The sequence below is a fragment of the Dryobates pubescens genome, chromosome 16 (assembly GCF_014839835.1).
Source record: "Dryobates pubescens isolate bDryPub1 chromosome 16, bDryPub1.pri, whole genome shotgun sequence".
In the NCBI taxonomy this organism is placed as follows: Eukaryota; Metazoa; Chordata; class Aves; order Piciformes; family Picidae; genus Dryobates; species Dryobates pubescens.
This window is the reverse complement of record NC_071627.1, coordinates 22,688,476-22,713,568: the sequence shown is the minus strand read 5'-3', so window position 1 is coordinate 22,713,568 and position 25,093 is coordinate 22,688,476. Positions and strand designations below refer to the sequence as shown.

At 45.0% G+C, this 25,093-nt stretch overlaps 1 protein-coding gene across 2 annotated transcripts in view; it reads right to left on the bottom strand.

The window, feature by feature from the left end:
* Nucleotides 1–1,168: 1,168 nt before the first annotated feature.
* Nucleotides 1,169–25,093, bottom strand: part of ADAMTS2 (ADAM metallopeptidase with thrombospondin type 1 motif 2) — a 195,057-nt gene continuing 171,132 nt past the window's right edge. For both annotated transcript variants that reach the window (XM_054168297.1, XM_054168298.1), the window contains exons 11-22: nt 23,358–23,503; nt 21,794–21,969; nt 17,701–17,834; nt 16,255–16,378; nt 15,600–15,680; nt 13,541–13,704; nt 12,240–12,399; nt 11,437–11,569; nt 8,672–8,879; nt 7,876–8,005; nt 6,773–6,862; nt 1,169–2,247 (exon numbers count right to left, since the gene is read on the bottom strand). In XM_054168297.1, coding sequence (XP_054024272.1) covers nt 1,781–2,247; nt 6,773–6,862; nt 7,876–8,005; nt 8,672–8,879; nt 11,437–11,569; nt 12,240–12,399; nt 13,541–13,704; nt 15,600–15,680; nt 16,255–16,378; nt 17,701–17,834; nt 21,794–21,969; nt 23,358–23,503 — 2,013 coding nt within the window. In that variant the 3' untranslated portion in view covers nt 1,169–1,780. The remainder of the gene's footprint in view (nt 2,248–6,772; nt 6,863–7,875; nt 8,006–8,671; nt 8,880–11,436; nt 11,570–12,239; nt 12,400–13,540; nt 13,705–15,599; nt 15,681–16,254; nt 16,379–17,700; nt 17,835–21,793; nt 21,970–23,357; nt 23,504–25,093) is intronic.

Genomic DNA, 25,093 nt, shown 5'->3' with positions numbered 1-25,093 from the left:
CTGCTATCTCCATAAAGTATTTTTCTTAATCCAGGTCTTGTCCTCCAAAGACTGTGGTCAGAATGGTGCTGCAAAGCCTGCTGTTCCTGTAGGGTCTTGCCTCCTTTCCAGCAGGACTGGCTTAGTTTGAAGAGGAGACTGAGCAGCTCATTCATCCATGGGCAGAAGGCAAGCTTGCAGGAAGCCCTGTGTGGTTCACCTTGCAATCCTTCTGAAGCTCTTTGCCAGCAGCTGGGCCACAGAAGAGCTTACAGAGTGCTGGAAACTCAGCACATTTCCAATACCGATGTGACTGTGCAGACAGGCTTATTACTGGTGCTGATTCCAACTAAGACCAGCTCAGCCTGGAAAATCTGAGCTAAGAGCCATCAGACCTACTTAGTGGCAAAAGGAGGATTTCAGGGAAGCCCTGGAGTCTGCAGGAGCTTTACCAGCAAAGAGGAAACAAATGGAAGAATCAAAGACAGGAGAAAAACTGCTCAGATGCCACCCAAAACAGAAACCAGTCCATGCTCGCCAACTCCGTGGTGTTAGAGCCAAGCTGAATTCATCTTCTGGTCTCCAACCAGGAATTAAAAATGACCTATGAAAACCATGATGACCCTGAGGGGAAAGGAAGTACTCAAAAGGGTTGTCAGGTTACACATCTTGAAGAGTTCCTAGCAGAGCTTGTACTGGGAGTACAGATGTGTGTGGATGTAAGTGTACCAGTAAGGGCACAGCAAATAACTATTCACTTCTGCACCTCTGTCCTAAAGCTGTCCTAAGGAAAGGAAGATAACACAAAATTATCTCCTCCAAAATAACCTCATCCTCTGGGAGAAAAAGAATGTTTTCTTAACAAAGCACCAAAGAAAAGACAACAAGAATCCAGTCATCTTTAACTTAAAACAGTATGTGGGAGGGAAAAATAGTCAGACCAATAAAACAAAAAAAAAAAGCACCAACCAACAAAGATCACTGAGGCTGTTGCATTAAAGACTAAAAAATGTGGTTAATTGTAAACAGGAAGACTAGGATGTGGTCAGTCCAAGTTGGCTGGATCTACCCTACTACAAGCCCTTGCACGTGTTCAGAAGCTCAGGAGAATCCTTTGATGGTGTTTGTGGAACTGTGTAAACTACTGCTTGCCAGTTTGTAATTTGCAGATAAATCTATGGCTATGGAACGTTCTAGATACTCTCTTATGCAGCCCCAGTTCAGGAAGCTAGGGAAGCACCTGCCCAGCTGTAAGCACAGGAGCAGCCTTGCCCAAGTCAGCTGGACTTGGTCTGCCAGGTCCTTGCGCACCTTCCTGAACTGGGGACTGAGCTGGTGCCTGGCCTTATGCAATGCACAGAAGCATCACAGGACTGCTGACCACCTGCTTGTCAGTGTTAAAGGGATTTACTGTGTCTTGGGACTGGTTTGCTCCACCCTAAGTGTAACTCCCATTGCTATTCCCAAGCAGTTTTACACAAGCATAGAAGACTTCTGAGAGCCTATCCACCAGAAACCTGCTAACCTGGCCTAGGTATTACTTGGATTCAGTGAAAGGCTGTAATGATATTGCACTAATACTCTACTGTACCCTGTACACCTAGCCTTCAGAGTGTTCAGATTAGCCCGTACAGAAACAATCTCTCATTTCCATTTGTAGTAGGCTTTAGAGGTTGGCATCTCTGCCGTAGCACCACTTTGCTCTTTCCCCATTTCTAGTCTCTATGACATGGGCAACACTATGATGTTGGTAACCTCTCTATAAGAGAAAAAATCCCGTGGGTTGTGCCATATTTCCAATTTAGGTTCTTCTCCTAAGAGTCTCTTTTTTCCTTTTCTCTGCAATCAGCTCCTGAATTCTTTGATTCCTTGTCCTTTCATAAGGTATCCTCCTCCGTGTGATGATGTTGTGCTGGGACACTTCGTTATCCAAGCCATGGATTTTATAGGGAACGTCCACAGCATTGATCTCTGGGTGCTCCTCGGTTGCATTGGCAGGAGGGGCAGGTGTTTTGGGAACAACAGGAGGGCTGGTGGTGGTGGACTGTGTGGTGGACACTCCCATGGGAGGGCTGAGGGTTGTCTGGAGCTCCTCCTCGATGGCATTGCTCTTGTTTACGTTAGAATCGGTTACGTTGCCATCCTCTGTGAGGTTGCTGTATGCGTTACAGGACTTGCAACACAGCTTATTGTACCCAGGAATGGAGCAGTACCGGGAGAGAACCTCCATGCGACAGAACATTGACTTGTCCCCTTGACAGTGTTCTTCTGAAAGAGAAAAAGGGAACAGATAAATAAAGATCATCCTCGTGGTCATCAGAAAAAAACCCACCAAACAAAAAGAAACACAGCTGAAGCTTTGGCAGTGGGCAGAGGGTTTGGTGTTCAAAGTGGGATGGGAAACTGGCAAACGAGTCATCCACAAGCAGAAGCAGGCTTACTGTGAAGCCTGAGACTCAACTCGATGGGATGCACAAGCCAAGCTGAACTCTGTACTAGCCCCATCCACACTATAGACCATAGCACTCTAATTTTGGCTTCACATTCTGCATGTGGTACCCTGAAGGCCATGCAGCCCTGATGATTTGTGTTCCTGCCTTGGCATAGAGGCAACAATACACCAACAGTGCTATGTTGTTGCTAAAGCTACATTAAACCTCCCTGAAAGTCATCAAGGTTTACACTGGGAAATCTTTTTTCCCCCCTTTGCTCCTTTTAATGCTTTTCTGCAATCAAATTACCCTGTCAGGGGTAATTTGGATTTATCTGGACTGTCTCAAGCAAGTAAAACTTGATTTCAATGTGTGCTGGGTAACTCTCAGGTTTAATCCAGCTCCCTTTGGAGTGGTATTTTGGCCAGGTACCTCTGTTCTGAAAACAGCAGCACTGCCTGAGCATTGTCCCTTGCTCAAGAGAAAAGTGGTGCATTTAGCACAAGGCTTTGCTCTCCTCCCCCTAGAAGGGAGCTGATAATTTCAGAACCACAAACTCCAGTGTGCTGGAGCCCAGCCAGTCCATTAATGAGGGGGAGACTCAGTGACAAATCCTGATTTTGGTGTCATTGACTGGAAAACTGTAATAAAAGAGGAAGAAGGATAATCAATAGGTTTTAAGCCTTCAGTAGCTGTTCTGACAATTTGCACTAGGGCAGAGCTGCTATGGCAGATCCTAATCTCCCCGAAACAGAGGGAGCGAAACATAAGCAAGGTGGACTGGGCAGACTGTATTACTGTCTGAGAAGCATACACAGAAGCCTGCTCACAAATTACTCAAGCCATTGTGATTTGTGCTCAGAGGAGCTAGAGGAACACATGAATTGGCAGCAGATGGATGGTGAAGGGTTAGCAAGCTCCTTGGTGAGAAAGCTACCTGTCCTCTGTCCTACACACAGGCTCTACAGCTCCTGTTCTTCCAGGCTGTAGTGATGGAGCCAGCAACTGTTGGGAACTTCAGTGAAGGAAAAATCCCAACACAAGCCCATGCTGAAAGAAAGAGGAGTCAGAGAGGGCTTGCAGGAGAGGACTGAGGAGAAAAGCAGACTGACCAACTCTTGGCCTAACCAATAACAAAATATTTTCTCTGTGACCAGAGTGCTGATACAGAGATGAAACCACTTCTGCCTCTTTCCCTGCTCTTGCTACATCTCAACCTACTCTTACAGTAAAGGATGAGTAACTCCAATTACTCGCCTTTATTTAGAGCGCAGCCGATGGCAGACAGCATGCTCGAGTCAGCATGTTACTGGAGCTCCTATCTGACCATCCTGCTATGAACACTGGCTTCTCCTATCACCACCCTTACAGCAGAGAACCACAGCAGATGCAGAAATAGCTAGTGAGCTCAGAAAGTGTAGGTGCCACCTCTTCACTCACCCTCAACTAACAAACCTGGGCATTACAGGTGTTGAATTGGCAAACATAGCAGTCTAAAACAAACTCATTGCTGCTGCTGCTGCTTTAGAATGCTGCTGCTGGTTGAGGAAAGTGGAAACACCTCCCCTGCACTGTATTTATGCCCCAGTTGTTGCTTTCATTGCAGAAAGGCAAAATTCTGGTTCCTGTTTTCCAACGTGTCCATTCATTTTCACGTTTTCCAAATGCTAAACTGAGATGCTGCTGGAAACAAAGAACAACTCTTCCCTTAGGGACCTAGGAATAGTCCCTTGGATTTGAAGAGACATTTTCAAACCAGTCTTTAAGAGCTGGAACTGTTTGTATCTGCATGCCCAACTCCACAGAAAGGACTGCATATGCCTACACAGCTTTACATATGTTTTTACATACCACACTGAGTCCCCTTTGAGCATCTTGCCTTGTGTTGTGTGACTTTAAAGCAAGCTTCTCCAAATTGCTTGCAAAACAAAAGCCAACAGCTGGAACATTTAAATTGTAGTTTCAACAAGGCAGATCTGTTCCTGGCTTTGTAAGAATCCCTAAAACCACCTTTAGAAAAATGCCTTTTGGTTTGTTTGGGTTTGTTTTGTTGTTTTTTTTTTCCCCTATCAAAAATGTGTAATGTCAAGCTCAAACCCACATGAAACTAGAACTGCATTATAGAATACGTTCAGTGACATCTGATAAGTTATAGAAATAAACTCTGTAATGCATGAACCTCAGGATGGAATTTTTATCCCCTATCCAAACCAAAATATCCAGGTTTGCTGAACTTTTTATTTATTTTTACTTGCAGTATGCATGACAGACTGGAAGTATATCTCCAAAACATCAGTAAGAAAAAAATAAATCAGTTTCACAGTCACTTTGGTACACATTTAGTCTCATAAAAAAATATTGGAAAAGCAAACTGAATTGGCACATCTTTAATATTATGTTAAATACATACAAAAACCACTAATAAAATATCCCTGATAAACCAAAGTGCATATAGACATAGTGCACAATGCCCAGATACCTTATTGCACCATTCTCTATAGCCACCCATCTCTTGAAACATCACTAAACAGTTGTCTATTTAAAGGTAACAGTCATGAATATATTTATACAGTTAAACACCAATTATTTTACATAACAGTATTCAGTGCCAGATATGTCTTTGCTTTTTTTTGTTGTTGTTGTTGTTTTTTGTTGTTGTTTTTTTTTTATGTTGTTCTCACCTTGTCATGTAAATTGTTAACAAGTTGCAGGAAATTATCATATCAACAGCAGAATTTAAAGGATGTGATCACATGATAATGACAAGTTTGAAGTGCTACGCTGTCCACCACCCAAAGATTCAAAAATGCCACTTCTCTTTTGTTTGTTTTCCCCCAGAAGATGATCAATGCAATAAGGTAGTTAAATTGCTCCGAGACTGCGTGTTTAAAAGTTGATACGGCTCCTGCTATTGGTACTGGGCTGTCACAGACAGGCTTATGACTTGTGAGGCCCAAATCTTCAACACAAGCACGTAAGGTGAAGCAAGAATGCCAGTTAAACTTCAGTAAGCCAGGCCACAATCCTGTCTCCATGAAGGTATGGATATGCACTGTGCAAATTAATCTCAGATTAAATTGACTGCCTTCTGGTAGTTCTCATTCAAGTAAAAAACACTCCATATGAAGATCAACTCAAGGTCCCAGTGCCCTGTTCATATTTAAAGCTGGATCTGGTAAATTAATGCCATTGACATTTCAACATTAAGGCATTTCTCTAAAATTCTTCTAAGCAAATAAAAAAACAAAACCCAAAACCAACCACAAAAAAAAAAACCAAACCAAAACCCAAAGCAATAAAAATTGAGGTAATTCAGTAGTAGTTCACACCGTTATGTTTGCCAGTTGACACATCTATAGAGCGCGCACACACACACACGCACACACGCACAGCCGTGCCAGGCACGTCAGACATGCACATGGTGAAAAGAGACCAAAGATGGAATGAGTATAAACAGCTCTGTGCTGAGCAGCTGGAGACACTGTGCTCCGTGAACACAACCTATTGCCTCCGCCAGGTTAAGAAAAAACACCCCCAGGCAACCTTCAGCACGGCCCGTGCCACGCCTGCCCTGCTTCCCTGCCCTCCCCAAAGTCAAAGGATGCCAAACCGGCCAAAATTGTGCGACGGGGAAAAACGGCCGCGGCTTTCCCCCGAGGAGAAACGGTCCTGACCGCCACCGGGGGGCTTGGAGAGAGCCCACGGCGTCGTAGCAGCACGGAAAGTACCGGCAGAAACTGAGCTGCTGCTTCCCAGTCAGCCCCCCACAGGTTCTACCTTCCATGTGAGGGGCAGGAATTGCAAAAAGCCAAAAAGAGCAGCAAAGGCGAGGAAAGCAACGGCGCCGCGGGGGAAAATGGAATGAAAAACCTCTTCCGCTTGTCAGACTACCCTGTCTGCAAACTGAAACTAGACAGTTAGGAGATTTAGGTCTCTTAGATAAAGGAGAACTTTAGCACTACAAGGTGTCATTATTGTGATGTGATCACATTCACAATAAGTTCTCAGTTTTGCTATCAAACTGAACGTCGTGAACCAGTGAGAGCCTTTTTTCACCATCACCAAGCAACAAGCAAACCGATCCCAGCTCCCGTCCAGAGGACTGCAACATACCGTGGAGATCCAACTTCACACATCCAACACTTCAAGACCTCCACCACCAGTGCTACGCAAGCTCCAGAGAAGAAAGACACCGAGCACCAAGTGCCTGGTGTGAAAAAACAGATTCAGCCCCAAGATTTAAACTTGGCAAAGTCAAGGGAACTTTCCGCATAGAGAGAAGAAGAGAGCAAAAGGCAAAGTCCACACTCGATGTGGCATGCATTTAAGGGCAAAGGCAGAGTTATAAATGGGTCTTTTACTTGAAGATATTTTCTGGATGGGGTAGTCTGGATCAGGTCTTGACAGCCATTGTATCATGTAGGTTTTCTTTGAAGGATCAGAAACGTTTCCTTGAGGAGAGGGGGGAAAAAAAAAGAGGTAAGAGATGTTAGCATTATATAACTGACCTGCCAGAGGGTGAGAAGCCAAGGGAGTGAGTGGGCTCCAGTGCTGAAGGAGCCCAGGGAAGGGCTATGGCCAGGCTCTGTACTTTGGGGCAGAGGCTGCTTTTTGGCCGGTCTGCCACAACTTGTGTCCAGCACTTGCCAGCCAGCACTGCAGCCAACAGCCTGAAGGGCAGCTCCCCAGCACTACACACAGCAGCATCAACTGTGTTCTAAGATACATCCAGTCTAGTTTAGTTATGCTGCCTCTTTAAAGTCTTTGTATTGAGACAGAATTGACAGCTTGGTTCTAACTAATTAGGAACCAAAATCTATGCTGAGATACACATGAGGAATAAGAGAAAAATATTTATTACTTAGTAGTAGGAATATGTAACACAACTGTCACTTCCTAGCAGCTGAGAAGTTAACAAGGATAAAGGCATTAGTGTCGTGGATTAAGTAGGAACAAATTCATTACAGCTTTTAAAAACTGAATCACATAACCTCTGGAGATAACTTGGGCTTGACAGAGTGGAAAAGAAACCAGGAAGTCTCATGGCATATGGGGAAAGCAAAGAGGCATCTTTGTACATGATACCCTTGGTTAGGCACAACCCAGCAGCCTCCTGCTAAGCCCAGCACGTCTCAGGGGCATGGAGCTGGATTCAGGCAGTGCTCCTCACCCAGGGCAGCTGTTGGCTGCTGGCTGGATCCAGCCACTACTGCTGTGCTGAGGTCTGTCACAGCCTCTCCTGCTGTCCTGGGATGCTCCCCACCATGAGAAACAACCAAGCACATGCCCACATGGCCACAGAGCAGCTCTCCATTTGGACAGTCTGCTCACACCCAAGGCTATGGAGAACGGCCACCCCAGGCCATAGCACGTAAGCGTAAATTCAATGAAGGCATTTCAAATAAAGACAATCAACACAATTTGTTTCAGCAAGTAGTATTTGCTGGAGAAGACAAGCACTTACTTGGACACGGAGGTAGTCTGCAAGCCCTTACAGTCTCTGGTTTGTTTTCTTTGCAGAGGCCGATGGCATTGTCCCTGGTGCGGCACAGCACCGGGCGATCCTGCGTGCCATTGCCGCAGCTGACAGAGCACTGAAAGCAGATGCACCAGTTAGAGCCCTGCCCACCCCCTGGAAACACAAAACTAAATTTTAAGTGCTAAAGTACTGCCTGTGGTTTGAGCTGCTATGGTATGCTCCTTGAACCACAGCTGTACTTACACTAACTGAGCAAGAGGGTTCCCTAGGTGAACAATTCTGTCCTCTGGCTTACTGACACACCTGACAAGACTGAGCAGCTAAATCTGCTGAAAGCCTTTACACTGAAGATGCTCACACCTTTGAATCTCCACAAGTGTGGATATCTAGCTTCTTTCACAGACTCTGAAGACTTTAAAGTCTTCTTTATTTGAAAGAAAATAAGGTAGTGATAAAATTGCCCTTCTCTCAGCTTGTGTCAACAAGTAGGCAGACTAAAAAGCAGGTAGAAGTCAGCTTTCCTGACATCTTCCATGAGTGGCTCATGGGGTCTGGATCAGCCAGCATCACTGCAGGACAGCTGTACTGGCTGTTTCACTGCCACCATCTCTCCATCTAATGCAATTTCTGCAGCATTAGTAGCAGTGGAAGCAGCACACCCTGTGTGTGGGCCTTAGCTTATTGTGTCAATGCACTTGAACAGAAAGCACAGAGTGAATGTCGAGATTTTTCTCCCTTGCATAGGAAATCAGTTGCTTGAGAGCTCCAGCAAGAGACTGACCTGTGACCAGGATCCTATTCTCCACTGTGCTGGGCAAAGCTCCCTGTTGCAAGGCCTCCTGCCCTCCGGGCGGTCGTTGTTGCAGTACTTGGTGTGAACAGAGCGATTTGTGTTGTCGTGCAGGGGCTGGATGCAGCGGACAGAGCGCACCTGGTAGCCTGTTTTCCCACAGCTTTTGCTGCAAGGCTCCCACTCTCCTGTGACCCAGCTGGGACAGTGAAAAGACAAAAACGTGAGTCAAATTCTCTCTCCTGAACAAGGTGAGTTTGAACTGTTTGTAGAACTCTAACTCTCAAACACAGGTTTAACAGGATGTTATGTATGCAAAAAGAAGATGTGAAAACCCAGATGTGGTTATGGTGAGGGCTATTTGACTGTGTCCCTAAAAAAAAACAACCACTAATAAGACCCAGATCTTTCAAGTTATTCCTTCTCATTATCACCAAGAGAAGCTTTATTCTTACTTTGCTTTATTTGCTTTGATTTTTAATTGGGCCATTCCAAAACTGCAAATAAAAATATGGTAGCATTCATGTCAAAACAGCCCCCCAAGGGTGCTGCTGAGCTTCCCAGGTCTTGGCACATGAGCCATGCCTTGTTTCATAGCATAGCACATCCCACAGTTGGTTCCCACAGGAATAAATCCAAAACATCCTGGCCAGAAATGCAGCTCCAGTCTCACCCATACCAGGATGCCCCATGGCCATGCCAACACCATCTGCTGAAGCAGTGGCAGACCCAGCTACACTATCAGTGCTCTGTGCACTGAGTTTGGGCAAATCATTGCCCTCAGTGTTATAAATGTTTGGGTTTGGGTAAGGCAACACTCCACTGACAACCAGAAGGTCTGAGTTCATAACATCTAAATCTGTTTGGCACACTGAGAAATGAAACCTATGGCTTGTAACCATGGCATAGCTGAAAACGTGGCAGATCATCCACACTGGCTCAAGAGCTACAGCTAGAAATGGTAAGAAGCTTAGAGAAGAGCAGCAAGGACAGACAGGACCAGAGGAAATTCATGCAGAATACTGGAAACTTGGTTATAATCAAGTGAAGATATACAGTAGCCTATGAATATTTACAGAATGCAGAGATCTACAAGGAGGAAACATTGATCAATGTAAACAAGATTCAGGGGATAAACTTAAACAAAAGAACTCTGTAGAACCTAAGGAAATATCCTGAGTTTGAAGCAATTGTCCTGAAGGCTCATAAAATCCTGGGTTTAGGAACAGAGCAATGGCATGGGCACAAAGCCATGCACTGAGCACTTGAGTTAAACAAGAAGTAAAGTGGCAATTTCACCCAAATTTCTCTTTGTAGCCTATTGAATTCCCACAGCTGTGGGGGAAGGTGAGTGCTGTGGAGCACAAAGCCATGAATCCTAAGGTGATTTCTGAGAGCAGGTATTAGTGTAGTGGGTGGCACAGAGCTTCACAAAAATCTCTTAAATAATTGCCTCTCCCGTGTACAGGTGAAGAATGCTCCAGTGCTGCTCTATGGAAACAGAGGTGACTGAAACATTCAGAAGTCCAAGCACAATTTAGGTTCCTACTGAGTCTTTGTAGTACCTGGGCCCAATTATATTTGCAGCTGAAAGAAGAATACAGTCCCTTCCAGAGAGCCCAAGATACAGCTAGGTCACGACTCCAGCTCTCCAATAAATGAATGTTAAACCCTGGCCCATGCTGAGTTTATGGAGCACAGTTTCTTGACTTCTCTCCCTTTCAAATCTCTTTTGAAAGCAAGTTAGGAAATATTGTGTGGTATGCTCTACTTATTTACTCTTCTTCCTGGATTCTAGACTTACTCTCCAGAGAGAAAAGCTGGGATCAACAGACCCCTTTCCTGCTGCAGTAGCAACATGAGGGATATATGAGTAAGTCAAAAATAGCACCTGCAAAATGTGAGTTAAAAGAGTTATAACACTGGCCTCTCTATAGCCAAGAGCAAGGTACAGCAGGCATACCATGCTCCACCAGGGCAGGCAGAGGAATCTAACAGGCCATATATTTTTCCCTGTGTTCAAACATCCAAAAGTGGGCTATGAACTTCAGGATGATTTGGATCTGGGAGGCTCTATGTCATCAGCTTCCTTATGTAATGCTCTGTAAATTTCTTCTTAAATGGTTAACTCACACTGTGTAAAATCAACTGCTAGAAATTGAATTTATGACTTTTTTTTTTATGACTTCAAGACAGCCTGAACATAAATGTCTGGATCAAGACAGCACTTCTTTTCTAGTCCAGCTTATGTCAAAAGTAATAGGAACCAGCAGTGCCAGAAATAGTATTTCTACAAGCAGAGTACAGCATCCTCTCCTGGGAGGACAGGCTGAGGGAGCTGGGATTGTTCAGCCTGGAGAAGAGAAGGCTCTGGGGAGACCTAATAGCAGCCTTTCAGTACCTGAAGGGAGCCTACAAGAAGGATGGAGAGAGCATGTTTGCAAAGGTCTGCAGTGATAGGATGAGGGGAAATGGCTTCAAACTGTAGAAGAGCAGACTGAGATTCTTTACCATGAGGGTGGTGGAACACTGGAAGAGGTTGCCCATGGAGGTGGTTGGGCCCTATCCCTGGAGATATTCAAGGTGAGGCTTAACAAGGGAACCTGATCTAGTTGAGGATGCCTCTGCTGACTGCAGAGGGGGTTGGACTCACAGTCCTGGCTCTCTGGAGTAATACGTGGAGATGACATTTAAATCACCTCTTCCCAGGTGACAAGTGCTGTGTGGGTACAGTGCTGGTGGGCAGCGATGCTTACATGGGCTGGGAGCACTCCTGGAGGTTGCAGACCCTGCGAATGGGCTTGGGCTTTTGGATCAGCTCACAGTAGCTCCGATGAACCATCTTGTGGTCAGCCTTCCTCCGGCAGCCGTACTTGGTGAACTGGTAGCCTGCAGAAAGACACTCTTCTTATTTCCAGTACTGGCAGATCTTACACAGCACTCAGCTTTCAGACAAACTGCACAGACAGTCAAAGGTTTCAGTTACAACTACAGATGAACACACCACAAAGGGAACTAAATTGCTCTGAATAAACATTTTTTCATGTACATTTAGCACCCTGCTGCATGGCTCATCCCCTTTATTTTTTCATGGCAAGCTATAAAGAGAAAGAGAATATCTAGCATTTCAAAAGCATTCTCCAAACCTACACTGCCACACTCCATCACTGCAACCTAACATCACCCTGGTGAACAGCATCAGGGTACAGTTCTGGCCCCAAGAGCAGGGGTCTGACATTGCAAGGCTCACATTACGGGATGTGGGTTTACTAAGTGCTGCCTGTAGCACCTTGAGCTTTGGCACCCTTGCAGCTTGGAAACTTTCATCCATGTCTCGCACTTTTGTATAATTTTTCAGTTTCATAAACATCAGTCATGAGCCACCCCAGGCCTGCCCCCATAAATAACTCCCTTCGTTATTTATTGCTCTATTTCTTAACTGAAATAAACCTCTCCCATATTCCTGGACTCCCTGATGTCTTGTGGCCATGAATTCCACACATGATGTTCACTCTTACAGTTTTAATCAATTCTGAATGCTCTGGGGTTTTGTTTTTACCTCCTCCACAGGGTTTTGAACACTGGGACCATTTCTTCAAAGCCCATTCATATGATACTGAGTCATCTTCCAAAACATTGTTGTTATCTACATTCAAGGAATCTTCATGGATCATATACTTGTAAGTCAAAGATATCTTGGCACCACCATGAGGAATCACCTAGTAAGCCAGAAAGATGCAGGGAAAAAAGATACGAAAGTGGTATCAGAAGCTATGTGAGGTGATGTGAAATCACAGTCATCATGGCTTAGATATAAAACCATCCCTGGAGGGATTTAAACCTCTTAGCTGCACTCAACACTTTTCTTTTTGTGGTCCTCCTGATGAAAAAGTATCTCTGGCTTTACAGCACAGAGTTTCTGAACTGCATATTGAGAAAGACTGTTGTTGATTTAGACTGATTTTTCCTGCCAGCATTGGACTGACTTCATGACACTACATTTTTTCCATATCCCATCATAAAGGAAGGAAATGTTGTACTAGAATGATAATGGATAGTTCCACAGAAGACAAAGCATATTCAAATGCACAGATAACTGAAAGCAGTGAAGAAAACTGCTTCTGTGTCTGATAAATCACAAATATACTTAGGATAATCCTGAGAATTCTGTGAAGCTTGCTACTTTAGCCTAACAGAGATATAAATTGTTTAGAAAGAGTTCTCACTAACACACTGCACTAAGACAAATGAAAGAAAACAGAACTCAATGTGAATAAAGCATAAAATATTGGTCCTTTGAAAATATAACATTTATATCTCCTCTGATGTTCAGCTGGTGTAGATCAACACAGCACAGCTGCTTTCAGAGGGATTCTGAATCAACCTACTCATTGTAGTCTATTGTTTGCTTCTTTGCAATGAGAAAGGAACACAGGAGGCTGGGTTTGAGAACTGCAGAATTGGGAGCACAAGAATCCTGCATCTGCCTTTGCAGGGTACACTTTCAAAACATAGTGAGGAGGAGTACTTATTAAATCTATCTGATATGAACCATTCTGACCTTCTGACTAATGCTCACAGGTCAGATAGGATAGGAAAGCTGAAAATCCTTTACACAGTGGCCATTTGCTGGCCATCCTCAGGAGAGTCGGTTGCTCAGCACAGAGCCCTGAGTTACAACAACTCTCCTACAGAGCCATGGATTAGGAGAAAGGAATTAAAATACATCTTCTATTGTCTTATAATTGAAGCAGATGTCTTCCTGTAACTCACAAGAGGAATATAAAATATATTATAGCACATTACAGCTCTGTAACCCTGACTCTGTGTTCCATGGGAGATGGTTTTCATTTGACTTACCAGAATAACTATTCCATTACGCAGCGGTCCCATGGTCTGCACGGTCTCTCTATCATCGTCATTCCGATATTCCCACTCCACACCCATGTCAATAAAAACTTTAGAGTCTGGCACGTAGTTGTCTTCACTCAGAATGAATTTCCCTGTTTCACGGTTTTTAATTGCTAGGACAACGTAAGGAAAGAGAATGTCAGAGGTTTGCTTCTGATCCTGAGTTTTGTTCTGCTCTTGTCCCAGTGGAAGACACAGAAAAGGCCAGCCTGCATTTTCCCTCTGATCCCTCTCAGGTTTGGAAAGACTTTTTCAGGTGTTTCACTAAGCTGCCAACAGCTCCAGGAACATCAATCATCCTTTTTTCTCTTTTTCATAGCTTGCCTTGCCAGAGAAACGAGGCCAGCGTGACCGCACGGCGTGCTGCCGCCTGCCTGCTCCCGACTGACAACTTCTGAGCCCAGTGGCCAAACCCGAGCCAATTTGAGAGCCCGGGGGGGAGTGTGGGCCCCCACTGATACTCAGCTCTTTCACATGTTGTGAAACAGCTCAGGGGGCTGTTACAGCTCCATGAGAAAAAGGCTACTGGGCTAACCCCCAGCAGGTCCCCACAGTGAGAGAGAGACTCTATAAACTGTGTTAATTCTCCTGCTCAGATCCAGCCCTGACACTGACGCAGCCCTGCTTAAGCTCCTGCTGCTTTGCAGGCGCCTGCTATGGCACACAGCACCCGAGCCCGCTGGTTCAGCTGTCACCACTGCCCCATCCTTCACCCTGGAGAGACGTCAGTCACCTCTGTATTCTTGGTTTTCTCTTGAGACAGAAAATTTGTTCCCTTCATTAGAAGAATCAGGGACTTTGTTATTTAACAAGAGGTTTTAACTCCCTCCTCTCTCTAGCAGCTACCTCAGCATCCTGCTCCCTCAGCACTGGCTGCAACATAGAATTGCCTGGTTGGAAAAGACCTTAAGATCATTGAGCCCAACCATAACCTAACATCTCTCTGTACACAGCTGCTAGACCATGTCCCTAAGCACCTCACCCAGATGTCTTTCAAACACCTTCAGGAATGGTGACTCCCCCACATCCCTGGGCAGCCCGTTCTAGTCCCTGATGATGCTTTTGGTGAAGAAACTTTTCCTAACATCCAATCTAAACTTCCCCTGGTGCAACTTAAGCCTGTTTCCTCTTGCCCTATTGCTTATTACCTGGGAGAAGAGGCCAGTCCCCACTTTGCTACAACCTTCTTTCAGGTAGTTGTTGAGCACAATGAGGTCTCCCCTCAGCCTCCTCTTCTCCAAGCTGAACAACCCCAGCTCCCTGAGCTGCTCCTCACAGGACTTTGTTCAAGACCCTTTGCAAGCCTCGCTGCACTTCTCTGGGCACCCTCCAGCACCTCAATGTCCTCCTCACGGTGAGCAAGCTGTTGGTGGCCCCTGTGTATCGCTTACCCCCAACCAAAAGCAGAACCTTGTCTGAATCTGCCACCAGTTGCCCTCCTGATCCATGGGGCCAGGCTGCACGGAGCAGCAAGGGAAGCATTCTGTGGCAGGAGGGTGGGATGACTCACAGTACAATTAGTGGGTCATTGGCTGTGAAGCTACTTCCAATTAATAACAGCCCACCAGGCACTGCCTCGAATTGATCCCAGGGCACGGCGAGGAGCGGATTGCAATTACTTTCTAAGCTGCAGGATTGATCGGGCAGCCTCCTGTCAATACTGTTAGCAGTGGGGCAGAATCTGAAGCGGATTTGGGTGTAGCTGGGAAATGACTGAGGATGGGAAGGAGGGATGCACATTCAGATAATATATTGCATCCTGTAATGTAACTCAGCTCCTCTTCCAGCAGCTTACACATGCACACACCAAGGCAGGGATCTTCTGGCTAGGACACCAGGAGTAGAGCACAGGGTTTCCTAATGTAACATACTGAAAGGAGGTATGTGGAGTGGGAGGATAATGGCTTTAAACAAATGCATAAACACATTGTCAGAGGCTCCAGGGACAAAAATAAACAGCAGAATCAAATATTCTAACTGAAAATGTTCCTTCTTGTTAAATACTTACCCAGGTTATGACTGGTGGCGTCTGTTTCCTGTATAAGTAAATGTCTCGCACCAACAGGAATTTCAAACATCTTAATGTGCCCTTTATTGTAGTATTTAAAAAAGATAGTAACTGGTTAGTATTCCACAATCAGGAGGAGTCTCTCTTAGGCTTATAAATAAATCTTATTTTCTAAAAGCAGGGTATATTACAGGAAGCTGAACCTAATCCAGCACCATTCCCACCCTGATTTCTGTGCCAGGTGATGGAACGTAACAGGGACAACGGCCTTTGGGTCAGAATACAAATACTTTAAGTATCAACAGTAAGTGTTTCTTCAGACTAAAATGGGTTTTGAGTTCCATGTGCACCCACAGAGAGAGACCAGGCAAGCTCCTGCCTGACAGTGAGGGATGATGCCGTATTATTGCAGCACTCCAGTGACTCGCACAGAGCAGGTGAGTGACATCAACAGCACAAATAAGTCTATGCCTGCGCAGGTCCTGATGTCAGCAGACTTAAGTGACTACAGAAGTCTTATTTTCAAATTCTAGACATCTCTCAGAGCAAAGTTCAGAGAGTTTATGGAATTAAGTGATGCTGTCAATGGTCTGTGATTGCTCAGAAGAGATTAAACAAAAAATTCCCCAGGACAAAACAGACTGAATGCACTGACCTTGTTTCTTTGGAACTCTTGAGAATGTTCCTTTCATCACTTTGCAGTGGGAATTATCTCCTCCACAAACACCACACTTATCCTCCTGCTTCGTGGAGCCTATGACCCTGTCGCACCCAACTTTCTGTGCACAACAATAAGCAGTTGTTATTTACCCACTCTGCGATTCACCGCGAGCCTTCACTTTAGATATCAAACCCCTGACTTCTGCTTCAGCAAAGACCTTTTCCTGGAAGATCAACACCTAAACAGATTCTAATACCTCCAGTTACTATAACAGCCATCAGTCAGGTGATTTGATTTTTATATTATGCCTCACAGAGGTCATCTTACTGAAGGAATCAGCACAGTTAAGGAAAAGCTTTTAAGCCTCAGCTTATCTTGAAGCAGATGCTTAAATTCCAAGAGAATCAAGGCATCTATGTGGGGATAAGCACCTCCACCAGTCAAGAGCCTCTAATTCTGCTGAAAGATGACCTGTGGCAGATCCCAGCTTAGAGAAACTGCCATTGATTTGTTAAAAATAGCGTGATCAAATGCAGAGGGAATGCTCATCAGCCATATCTTAACACTGCTTCCCCTGAAAGCTGTTGTGTGCTCCTATTCCATTGTAGAATAGAATAGAATAGAATGGACCAGGTTGGAAGAAACCTTCAAGATCATCACGTCCAACCCATCAACCAATCCAACCCACCTAAACAACTAAACCATGGCACCAAGCACCTAATCTAAACCCCCTAAACCTTACTGGGAAAAGCTTTTATAGAAAGCTAATTGCAATAGTTCATCTTCAAAATGGCTGAAACACCTCTGCTATGAGGATAGGCTAAGGGAACTCTCAGCCTGGAGAAGAGAAGACTCCAGGGGGACCTTTTAACTGCCTTCCAGTACCTGAAGGGAACCTACAGGAAGGCTGGAGAGGGACTTTGTACAAGAGTGTCCACTGACAGGACAAGGGGAAATGGATTTAAATTGAAGCAGGATAGGTTTAGATTGGATCTTAGCAAGAAATCCATCACTTATGAGGGTGGCAAGACTCTGGAATGGATTGTCCATAGAAGCTGTGGATGCTCCCTCTCTGGAGATGTTCAAGGCCAGGTTGGATGGGGCCTTGAGTAAACTGGGCTAGTTGAGAGGTGTCCCTGCAGGGAGGTTGGAACAGATATGTTTAAGGTCTGTTCCAGTCTAGGGCATTCTGATTCTATGAAAATAGTGCATTAAACATGACTTGTGTAGGTAGGTGCTGTTGGAGTCGAGTCACATACAATCTGATGGCAACTGTGGATATCATGTCTGATACTGTGACTAGAATCCCAACGAAATCTCCTTCTGGCCCAAAGCGTTGTTATACTTACTTCAATAGTCCCTCACGGAGAGGAGCACTCATGCTATTATTTTAATAGTTCTGACAATACTGAGCTCTGAAACAAGGCAGCAACAGCTTACCAAGCAGTCTCCCCTCACACAGATGCTGTAGGCATCTTTGTAGGAGCAGCGGGTGCCGTCGTGTACCATCCTCTTCATATACACCACGTCCCCTGTTTCCTTTGACTCGCAGTACAAGTGGCATCTTTCCTTGGCTGAAAGAGAAAAAGACCCAAATGGTGCATGCTCAGCTCTGGCAGTTCAGTTGCTGAGTTTGTGAACAGCACTTTCAGTACTGTTGGCTCTCTCTTCTTACACACGTGACAGAAAGCAGCAGGCCACCCCATAAATCACCAATGCTCATCCCCTCTCAAGGGCTGTGCCATCACTTGGAAACTGCTGACTCACAAAGCACCCATGTGTCATCATTAGGAGACGGTCTTAAGTACAACAGATCATTTACTATGACGGGCAGGCCTCTCTTTAAGCCTTTGGCAGATGGTGCAATCTGGCAGAGGTTTCCACAGGCTGCTACCTGTGAGAGATGCAGGTTTCTGCATCAGCTTCTCCTGCTTTGCACTTTAATCTGAGAAAAGCAGAACTATTCTGCCATTAAAAGCAGCTGTCCCACACTGAGGGAGTCTGGCACCCAGTCTTCAGAGACAGCTGGACCATAGCTAATCATAAAGTTAATTCTCACTCGTCACTGTACTTATATTTATGATAGTTTAAGTCATTAAACAAGGTGAGGTACTGAAGAGGCTCAGAAAAAAGCCCGTTTTCACTGCTTAGACATGAACCAATAGCCAGACAAGCCATTGGTGCCTCTTCCTCCTCCTCTGCAACAAAGAGCTGAGCCCAGAATATAACCAGCTGAAATGACAAGTCAGTGGCTGCATCAAGTTGTATTCCATCAGTGTATTTTATGTGAGTCCTATCTCTTGCTGTCCCCTGCCACATGACAGGATACACTGTGCTTTCCTTGGCAGTGAAGAGCAAATGGCCTTTCTGTCAGATGAAATGAAGAAAGATTCTGCTATTTTAATGCGATGAAGATTGGGGACACTTTTCCCATCGTTTAAAATGGTAACAACCTTTGCATTATAGCAGCTCAATTAAAATAAATCTTCACAGGCCCTCTGTGCTCTTCCCCTGTACAGTTCCATGGCCTCTGCCCTCTTTTCATCAAGTCCTTGTTACTGCTCTTGATGTCCACATGGCCACTGGGTACTGGTACATCAGAGACCTTTGTTAGTGCTCCTGATCAACGCAGAGATGTCAAACTAAAAATGTAGGATCCAGACTATTAAAGCAGGAACTTTACTTTTCTTCTGCAGATTCCTAATAAGAGACTATTGAGATGATAATAAAGACAAGCCTGATGTATTTGGATAGATTAGAAACATTGAACTATGCATAAAACACAGCCCCCCCCCCCCACATACACACCTCCTGCGTGCATACCCTCAGCACCCCCTCACACCATACATCCACTGCACGCGATGGAAGGTCTGACTGGGTGCCAGCAGCTCTGCACAAGGGCTTTATTTCAGAGAGGGTTCTCTTCCCATTGCTGCATGGGCACAGTAAATGTGCAAGTGCCGTTAAATTGGTCCCTGTTAATTGCAAAGAATTATTTTCTTTTCATTCACTGGTGTTGGGCATAGTAGAGGTGCAGGAGCATGGACGTGACCACAAGCCTGTCTCTTCCCTGCCTCCCACGTGTTTCCTTCTCATTTAATTGAGGCTGGGAACTAATAGCCAATGTCACTCTATAATGCCCTGGCAGATGCATGGCACAGGGGTATGTGAGCCCAGCCAGGGCTGGGAGATAGGGTGCTCAGGGGGTCTGGAGCAGAAGCATGGCACAACATGGCACCAGGGTACTCAAGCACACACTGGGGTGTACCCCAGTTGGTGGCTTTTCTCTGGCCAGAGGATGAGCTGCTGCTCTCTGTTCCCATCACACACACAATTTATCAGCCATATCCAGCTGAGCTGCATGTGGAGTGTATGGATCTATGTCACTTTTTAGCCATGGCTGCATTATCTGCACAAAGAATGCCCCTGATATGCCTTATCTTTACAAAAGGAGGTTTAAAATATATTAAGAGTTCAAGCACAAGCCACCCTCTGGCCTTGTTTCCACATAAAAGCCATTCCCTCTAATGACCCTGCAAAGGTAAATGTAGCTCTAAAGGTGGCTGCAGTTGCACCGCAGCTCTTTGGGAAACCAGTGGTGCCCAGTGATCAGTGCTCAGACATCAGTGAGCTGCTGGTTTCTGATCCAGAAGCTATTGAATTTAACAGAAAACCATCTGATTAGTTGCTGTGGTATTTGCAACTGACTGCTCCAAAGGCTAAATGGAAGCAAAGGTCCTGTGAGCCACAGTACTCGGCACCTCTCCCTATACCAGCAAAGCTATTTCGTGAAATTATGCTGTGAGGCTGTGCCCCTGAAAATCCCAGATTGCACAAGATGGCATGAGAAGAATGATGGAACCCTGAGAACAGTTTGGGAAGAAAGTCAGGCAAATTAATTGCAAGGAATTTGCTATTAACTTCTGGCTGAGTATCCTCTCGCTGGAATGCTAAACGATTGACCCAAAGTGACCCTTCCCCTCCCAGAAATGGGTGCCTGGCTGCGGACAGCTCGGGTGCCTGGTACCTGCCCCTGGCCAGGCTAACCCTGCCCTGAAGAGCTCATTATTCAAATGGAGCAACCAGGTTTAAAAACAGCAAGCAGCTCTCACTGCTCATCAAACAAGTTGAGAATCATTGTCCTCCACCTTTTCCTTTGGTAAAACCCCTTCTCAGCATGTGGCACTAAGCCTGCAACAGCCTTCATGGCCCAAATAACCAGGTGCCCTTTCATTGGCAGTTAAGCAGAGGCATTAAGAGGAACATGAACATTTTTGTACTCAAAGGCAATCTCTGTTGGGATACCAAAACATCAGCTTGACTGTGCTGGTTCAGACCCAGCACTCACCCAACCCAGCACCTGCCTCTGACACCGCCAGCAGCGTTTGCAGGAAGATGTGAGAACAAACACGATACTTTTCTCAGAATATTACCCAAGTTTCTGGTAAACTGCAGCTTGGGGACTGATGGGAACTGGGTGTTTATCAGTTCTTCATGGATTATATTACTTTCAAGACTTTTTAAAAATGATTTTTTAGAAACTCTCTGGCATCTGCATCTTCCTGTGGCAATGAACTCCAGCTTCATTTCATGCTGTGTGGAAAAGCACTTCCTCTCATTTGTTTTATGTCTGCCACCTGATAACTTTATTTGATGTTTCCAGGCTTGTGTTATGAGAAACTGAATCAGCATTCTGTGTTTGGTCTCTCCCTGCCACTCACAATTCTGTAACACTAGCTTTTTAATCTAAATAATCACTTTTTCAGGCTGAGACGTCTTCGTTTGTCTAACCTCTCCTAATTCAGAAGTCATTGCTTATGTTTGCTTTACTTGGGCCTTTCCAAGTCCAGCTGCAGGGGTTTTAGAGGGGGGGGCAGCAGTGAGAAGGGCACAACCTGAGCTACGCTGGTGGAGTATTGAGAACACGGACACATCGTGCAGGTACACAGAGGCAGATCAGTGTTCTCCATCCCTCTCCCAACAGTTGCTGATGTTCTTCTAAAGCTGTTCCCAGCTCACTAACCCTTCTCCTTGGAGCCCGCTTTGTGTACAGACCCATACACATGTGCACACCACTTTTTATCTCCACATCCATTATTGGCATTTATTTACACCAAACTTCATTTGCCACATTCAGTGTCACAAGGTCCTTCTGCAGCTCTCTTCAATTAGCCTGAGCAACTTTGTATGCCAGTCAGATTTTCCAACCTTGTTTTCCCTCTTTCCCTGCTTACAGCCACATATGCTCAGCAGCACCCATCCTTGGGGAACACACACTCTCACACAAAACCATTCCCTTTTATCTCATGATCAATCAGCTGAAGTTATCAGGGAACAGGGTCCAAAGCTTTTTGAAAATCCAAGTCCATGATATGAATTGGATCTCTCATGCACTCACATGCACTGATCCCTCCAAACAACTTGTAACAGATTTGTGAGACACGATTTCCCCAGAAGTGTCACCTCTCCTTATTTCATTTTCACCTGTGCTTGCAACTGATTCTGCTGCTCATAGGAAAAAAGGACTGCTCACCATCAACGTGTTCATAGGGGAGCCAGTGGTGTTTCGTGTTCTGGTACTCAAAGTATGGATCCCACTGCCTGCACTGCTCCTCTCTGAAGTCTTCAAAGTCCTTAGGGCAGTCCTGAGTGTTGCACAGCTGGAACTCGTAGCTTGGCCCCACACACGTGCGGCCTCCGTTGGCAGGACTGTGGTGAAGGAGAGAAACCCCACGGTTAGCTTTGCCATTAATTGTCTGTCTTTGAGGAGAGATCTAATTCCCAGCCATATCAGTAGGCACTTGATGAAGCCAGCAGTGTATTTCTGATATAGAAAACTTGTCTTTCCTTTAAAAACCTGCTGACCCTCTTAAAGAGCAACTTCTGCCAGTAGAGCCTCACACCACTTGATAAAAGCAAGAAAAGTCATTTTCCTGGCATAGCCCAGGAAAGGAAAGCAAAGCACACACAGATGCAGCAGCTCAGTTCACCCCCTGCGCCAGCAGCAGACCCAGAGCCCAGCTCCATGATGAAGCCCCCAGGCAGATGTGCATCATCAGATCACTGCCAGATCTGGAGCTGCAAGTGGGGTTTGCACCCTCTTCCAGGAACAGAAAAGACATTTTCAGCAGTACCTGAGGCTTTTCCTACATGAAAATAGAGTTTACAACTAAAACTGTGCCCACAATTATAAAGGTCACTTTCATGCTGCCAAAGTAATAAAGGCTGAAATTAGACCTGGTAAACTTTCTCTTACCAGAGCAACTTCCATCAGAACATGCTGCTTCATGCAGCTTGGCCTGCTTTATTTTAATTCTTCTCTTTAATCAGTGATGAGATTATTTTTAACACTACTCAAGTTCAATCAGCACAAACTGAGAAAGTCAATGTTAAAAATACTCTGCCTGGTGAAATCATTTAAATCTGACAATGGTTTCAGCTCTTGCTGTTTGGACCTCGACCTTTTATGGCCTCACAATAAGATAGCAAGAATGATACATGGCATATTATCCATACTTACCAGGCTATCTTAAACAGATTATACTTCCAGTGTTACTGAAATCAAATCATTCTAGATGAACCTCATATAAGTTATTGAAGCACAACAATTTAATATTCTTAAAATTAACTTTGGGCAAGGTTCTGATCTCTGGAGCTTTGCTCTGCCTCGCAATGAAAACAGTTTGAACGTATTTTAGGGCCTTCATGTTGAGATGTTCTGAAAGGTGGAATAAACAACTATCTCACAATGCTGTATGCATTTATTTTCTAAAATCCAGCAAATCATTGCCATTATTTCATGCTCACATAGTAAAAGAAGACATCCACGGGGCCCTAAACCTTTACTTATGCTTTCTGCAATAGTGCAGCAGCACCTTCAAGATCCTTGTAATTAATTAATGGATGCTTAAACAGAGAAGATGATTCATGACTTGCTCAGGGCCAAAAGCAGAACTGCTGACAACATACACTATAGGTCAGATTTAACAAGCTCCACTCAACACCTTTTACTGCATTACTGCACTAGTAACTCAGTAAGGATTTGCACCACCCATTCACACCACACCAGACAAACGTGCAGGGGTATGGATGCTTACTGTGGATTGTCACACTGCCGTGTCCTGTACTTCACCCCAGTGCCACAGGTCCGAGAACAAGAGCCAAACTTGCTCCATGCCCCCCAGTGTCCATCCTGCTTCAGGATGTCTGGTGTTAGCCAGATGCAGTGACCTTTAAAGCAATGCTAGAAGAGAAAATTAGATGTCAAAACAGTGAGATGATTCTATTCTCTATGAGAAGCTGTGGTACAACAGATTTCATTTAGGGCACAAATTCTGTTGGGTATTTTCACCTCTCCAGCAGAAAACAGTGAGACTCACCATCAGATCATGCCCATGGTCCCAAACTGACTCAGATTTTCTAAACTTACATATGTTAAGTATGCACAAACATGCTTGTGGGATTCAAGCCTACCAAATTTTACAAGGGATTGTAGCACTAGGACAGGGGACAATGGTTTTAAACTGGAGCAGGGTAGAGTAGAATAGAATAGAATTAACCAGGTTGGAAAAGACCTTGGAGATCATCAAGTCCAACCTATCACCCAACACCATCCAATCAACTAAACCATGGCACCAGGAGCCTCATCCAGTCTCTTCTTAAACACCTCCAAGTGATGGTGACTCCACCACCTCCCTGGGCAGCACATTCCAATGGCCAATCACTCTTTCTGTGAAGAACTATTGGACATTAGGAAGAAGTTCCTTACTATGAGGGTGGTGGAAGACTGGCACAGGTTGCCCAGGGAAGTGGTAGAGGCCCCATCCCTGGAAACTTTCAAGGTCAGGGTTGATGGGATCTGAGCAACCTGATCTAGTTGGGAATGTTCCTGGTCCCTGCAGGGGGGTAGGTCTAGATGATCTTTAAAAGTCCCTAACAACCCAAACCATTTTGTGATTCTAAGTTTGTTAAACTGCTCTGAGCATTAGATTCCCTGAGCATTAGATTCCCTCATCACAAGTCTGCAGTTGTGGTTTCAACATAATTAATACAGCTGCATTTAAGGGAAATGGTGGAATCCTGAATCTTGGCAGTGAAAGGTAAAATTCTGCACAGGGCATGAGGGGGAGCAATGGCAAGAACTGCCAAGCAGCACCATCCCTCCCAGCAGCCCCTAACACAGCAAACACATTCCTGCCATGAATGTGATCAGTGAAGTGGCACTGAATTAAAGCCAGCTCACATTTTAGACATTAGTGCTATTAAACACAGAACTCTTGCAGTCTCCCTGGAGATCTCACAGCAAACCTGACCAAAACACCAGGAAGCATTCATCAGGGAGCAGCCCCGGACAGTGCCACATCTGCACAATTCATCTCGCCCTAATAGGTTTTCTTTTTGCTTTTACTTGGTTTTTAGTACAGTCATTCTACAGAGGCTGATTTGCTACAACCCCCAAACCTACAGGGTATTTACACAGTTCTTTAGGAGCCTCCACAGTTTCAGTGCTGGGACTCTCTACTGTCTCCTCTCATTAGAGAAACCAATCAAGGCCTCCCCGCCAATTTCTTCACTCTCTAATCAAGGTTTTATTTTCTCAGCCAAAGTCAGGATGAATTCTTCTCAAGCAACACAGATTCTAGCTCTTTCTAGTTTTATTTCTGCTTTCATAAAAGTCTCCTGATGAAGTGAGGGTGCTGGAAACTATTTGCAGGCCGACAAATGAGTTTGCTCGAGACGGTCGCAGTTTGTCTGCGTTACCGGTTACCGGCGGGTAAGAGCTCTGGCTCCGGCTCGCAGATGGCGATAACAACAAGTGCAATCAGTCACTTAC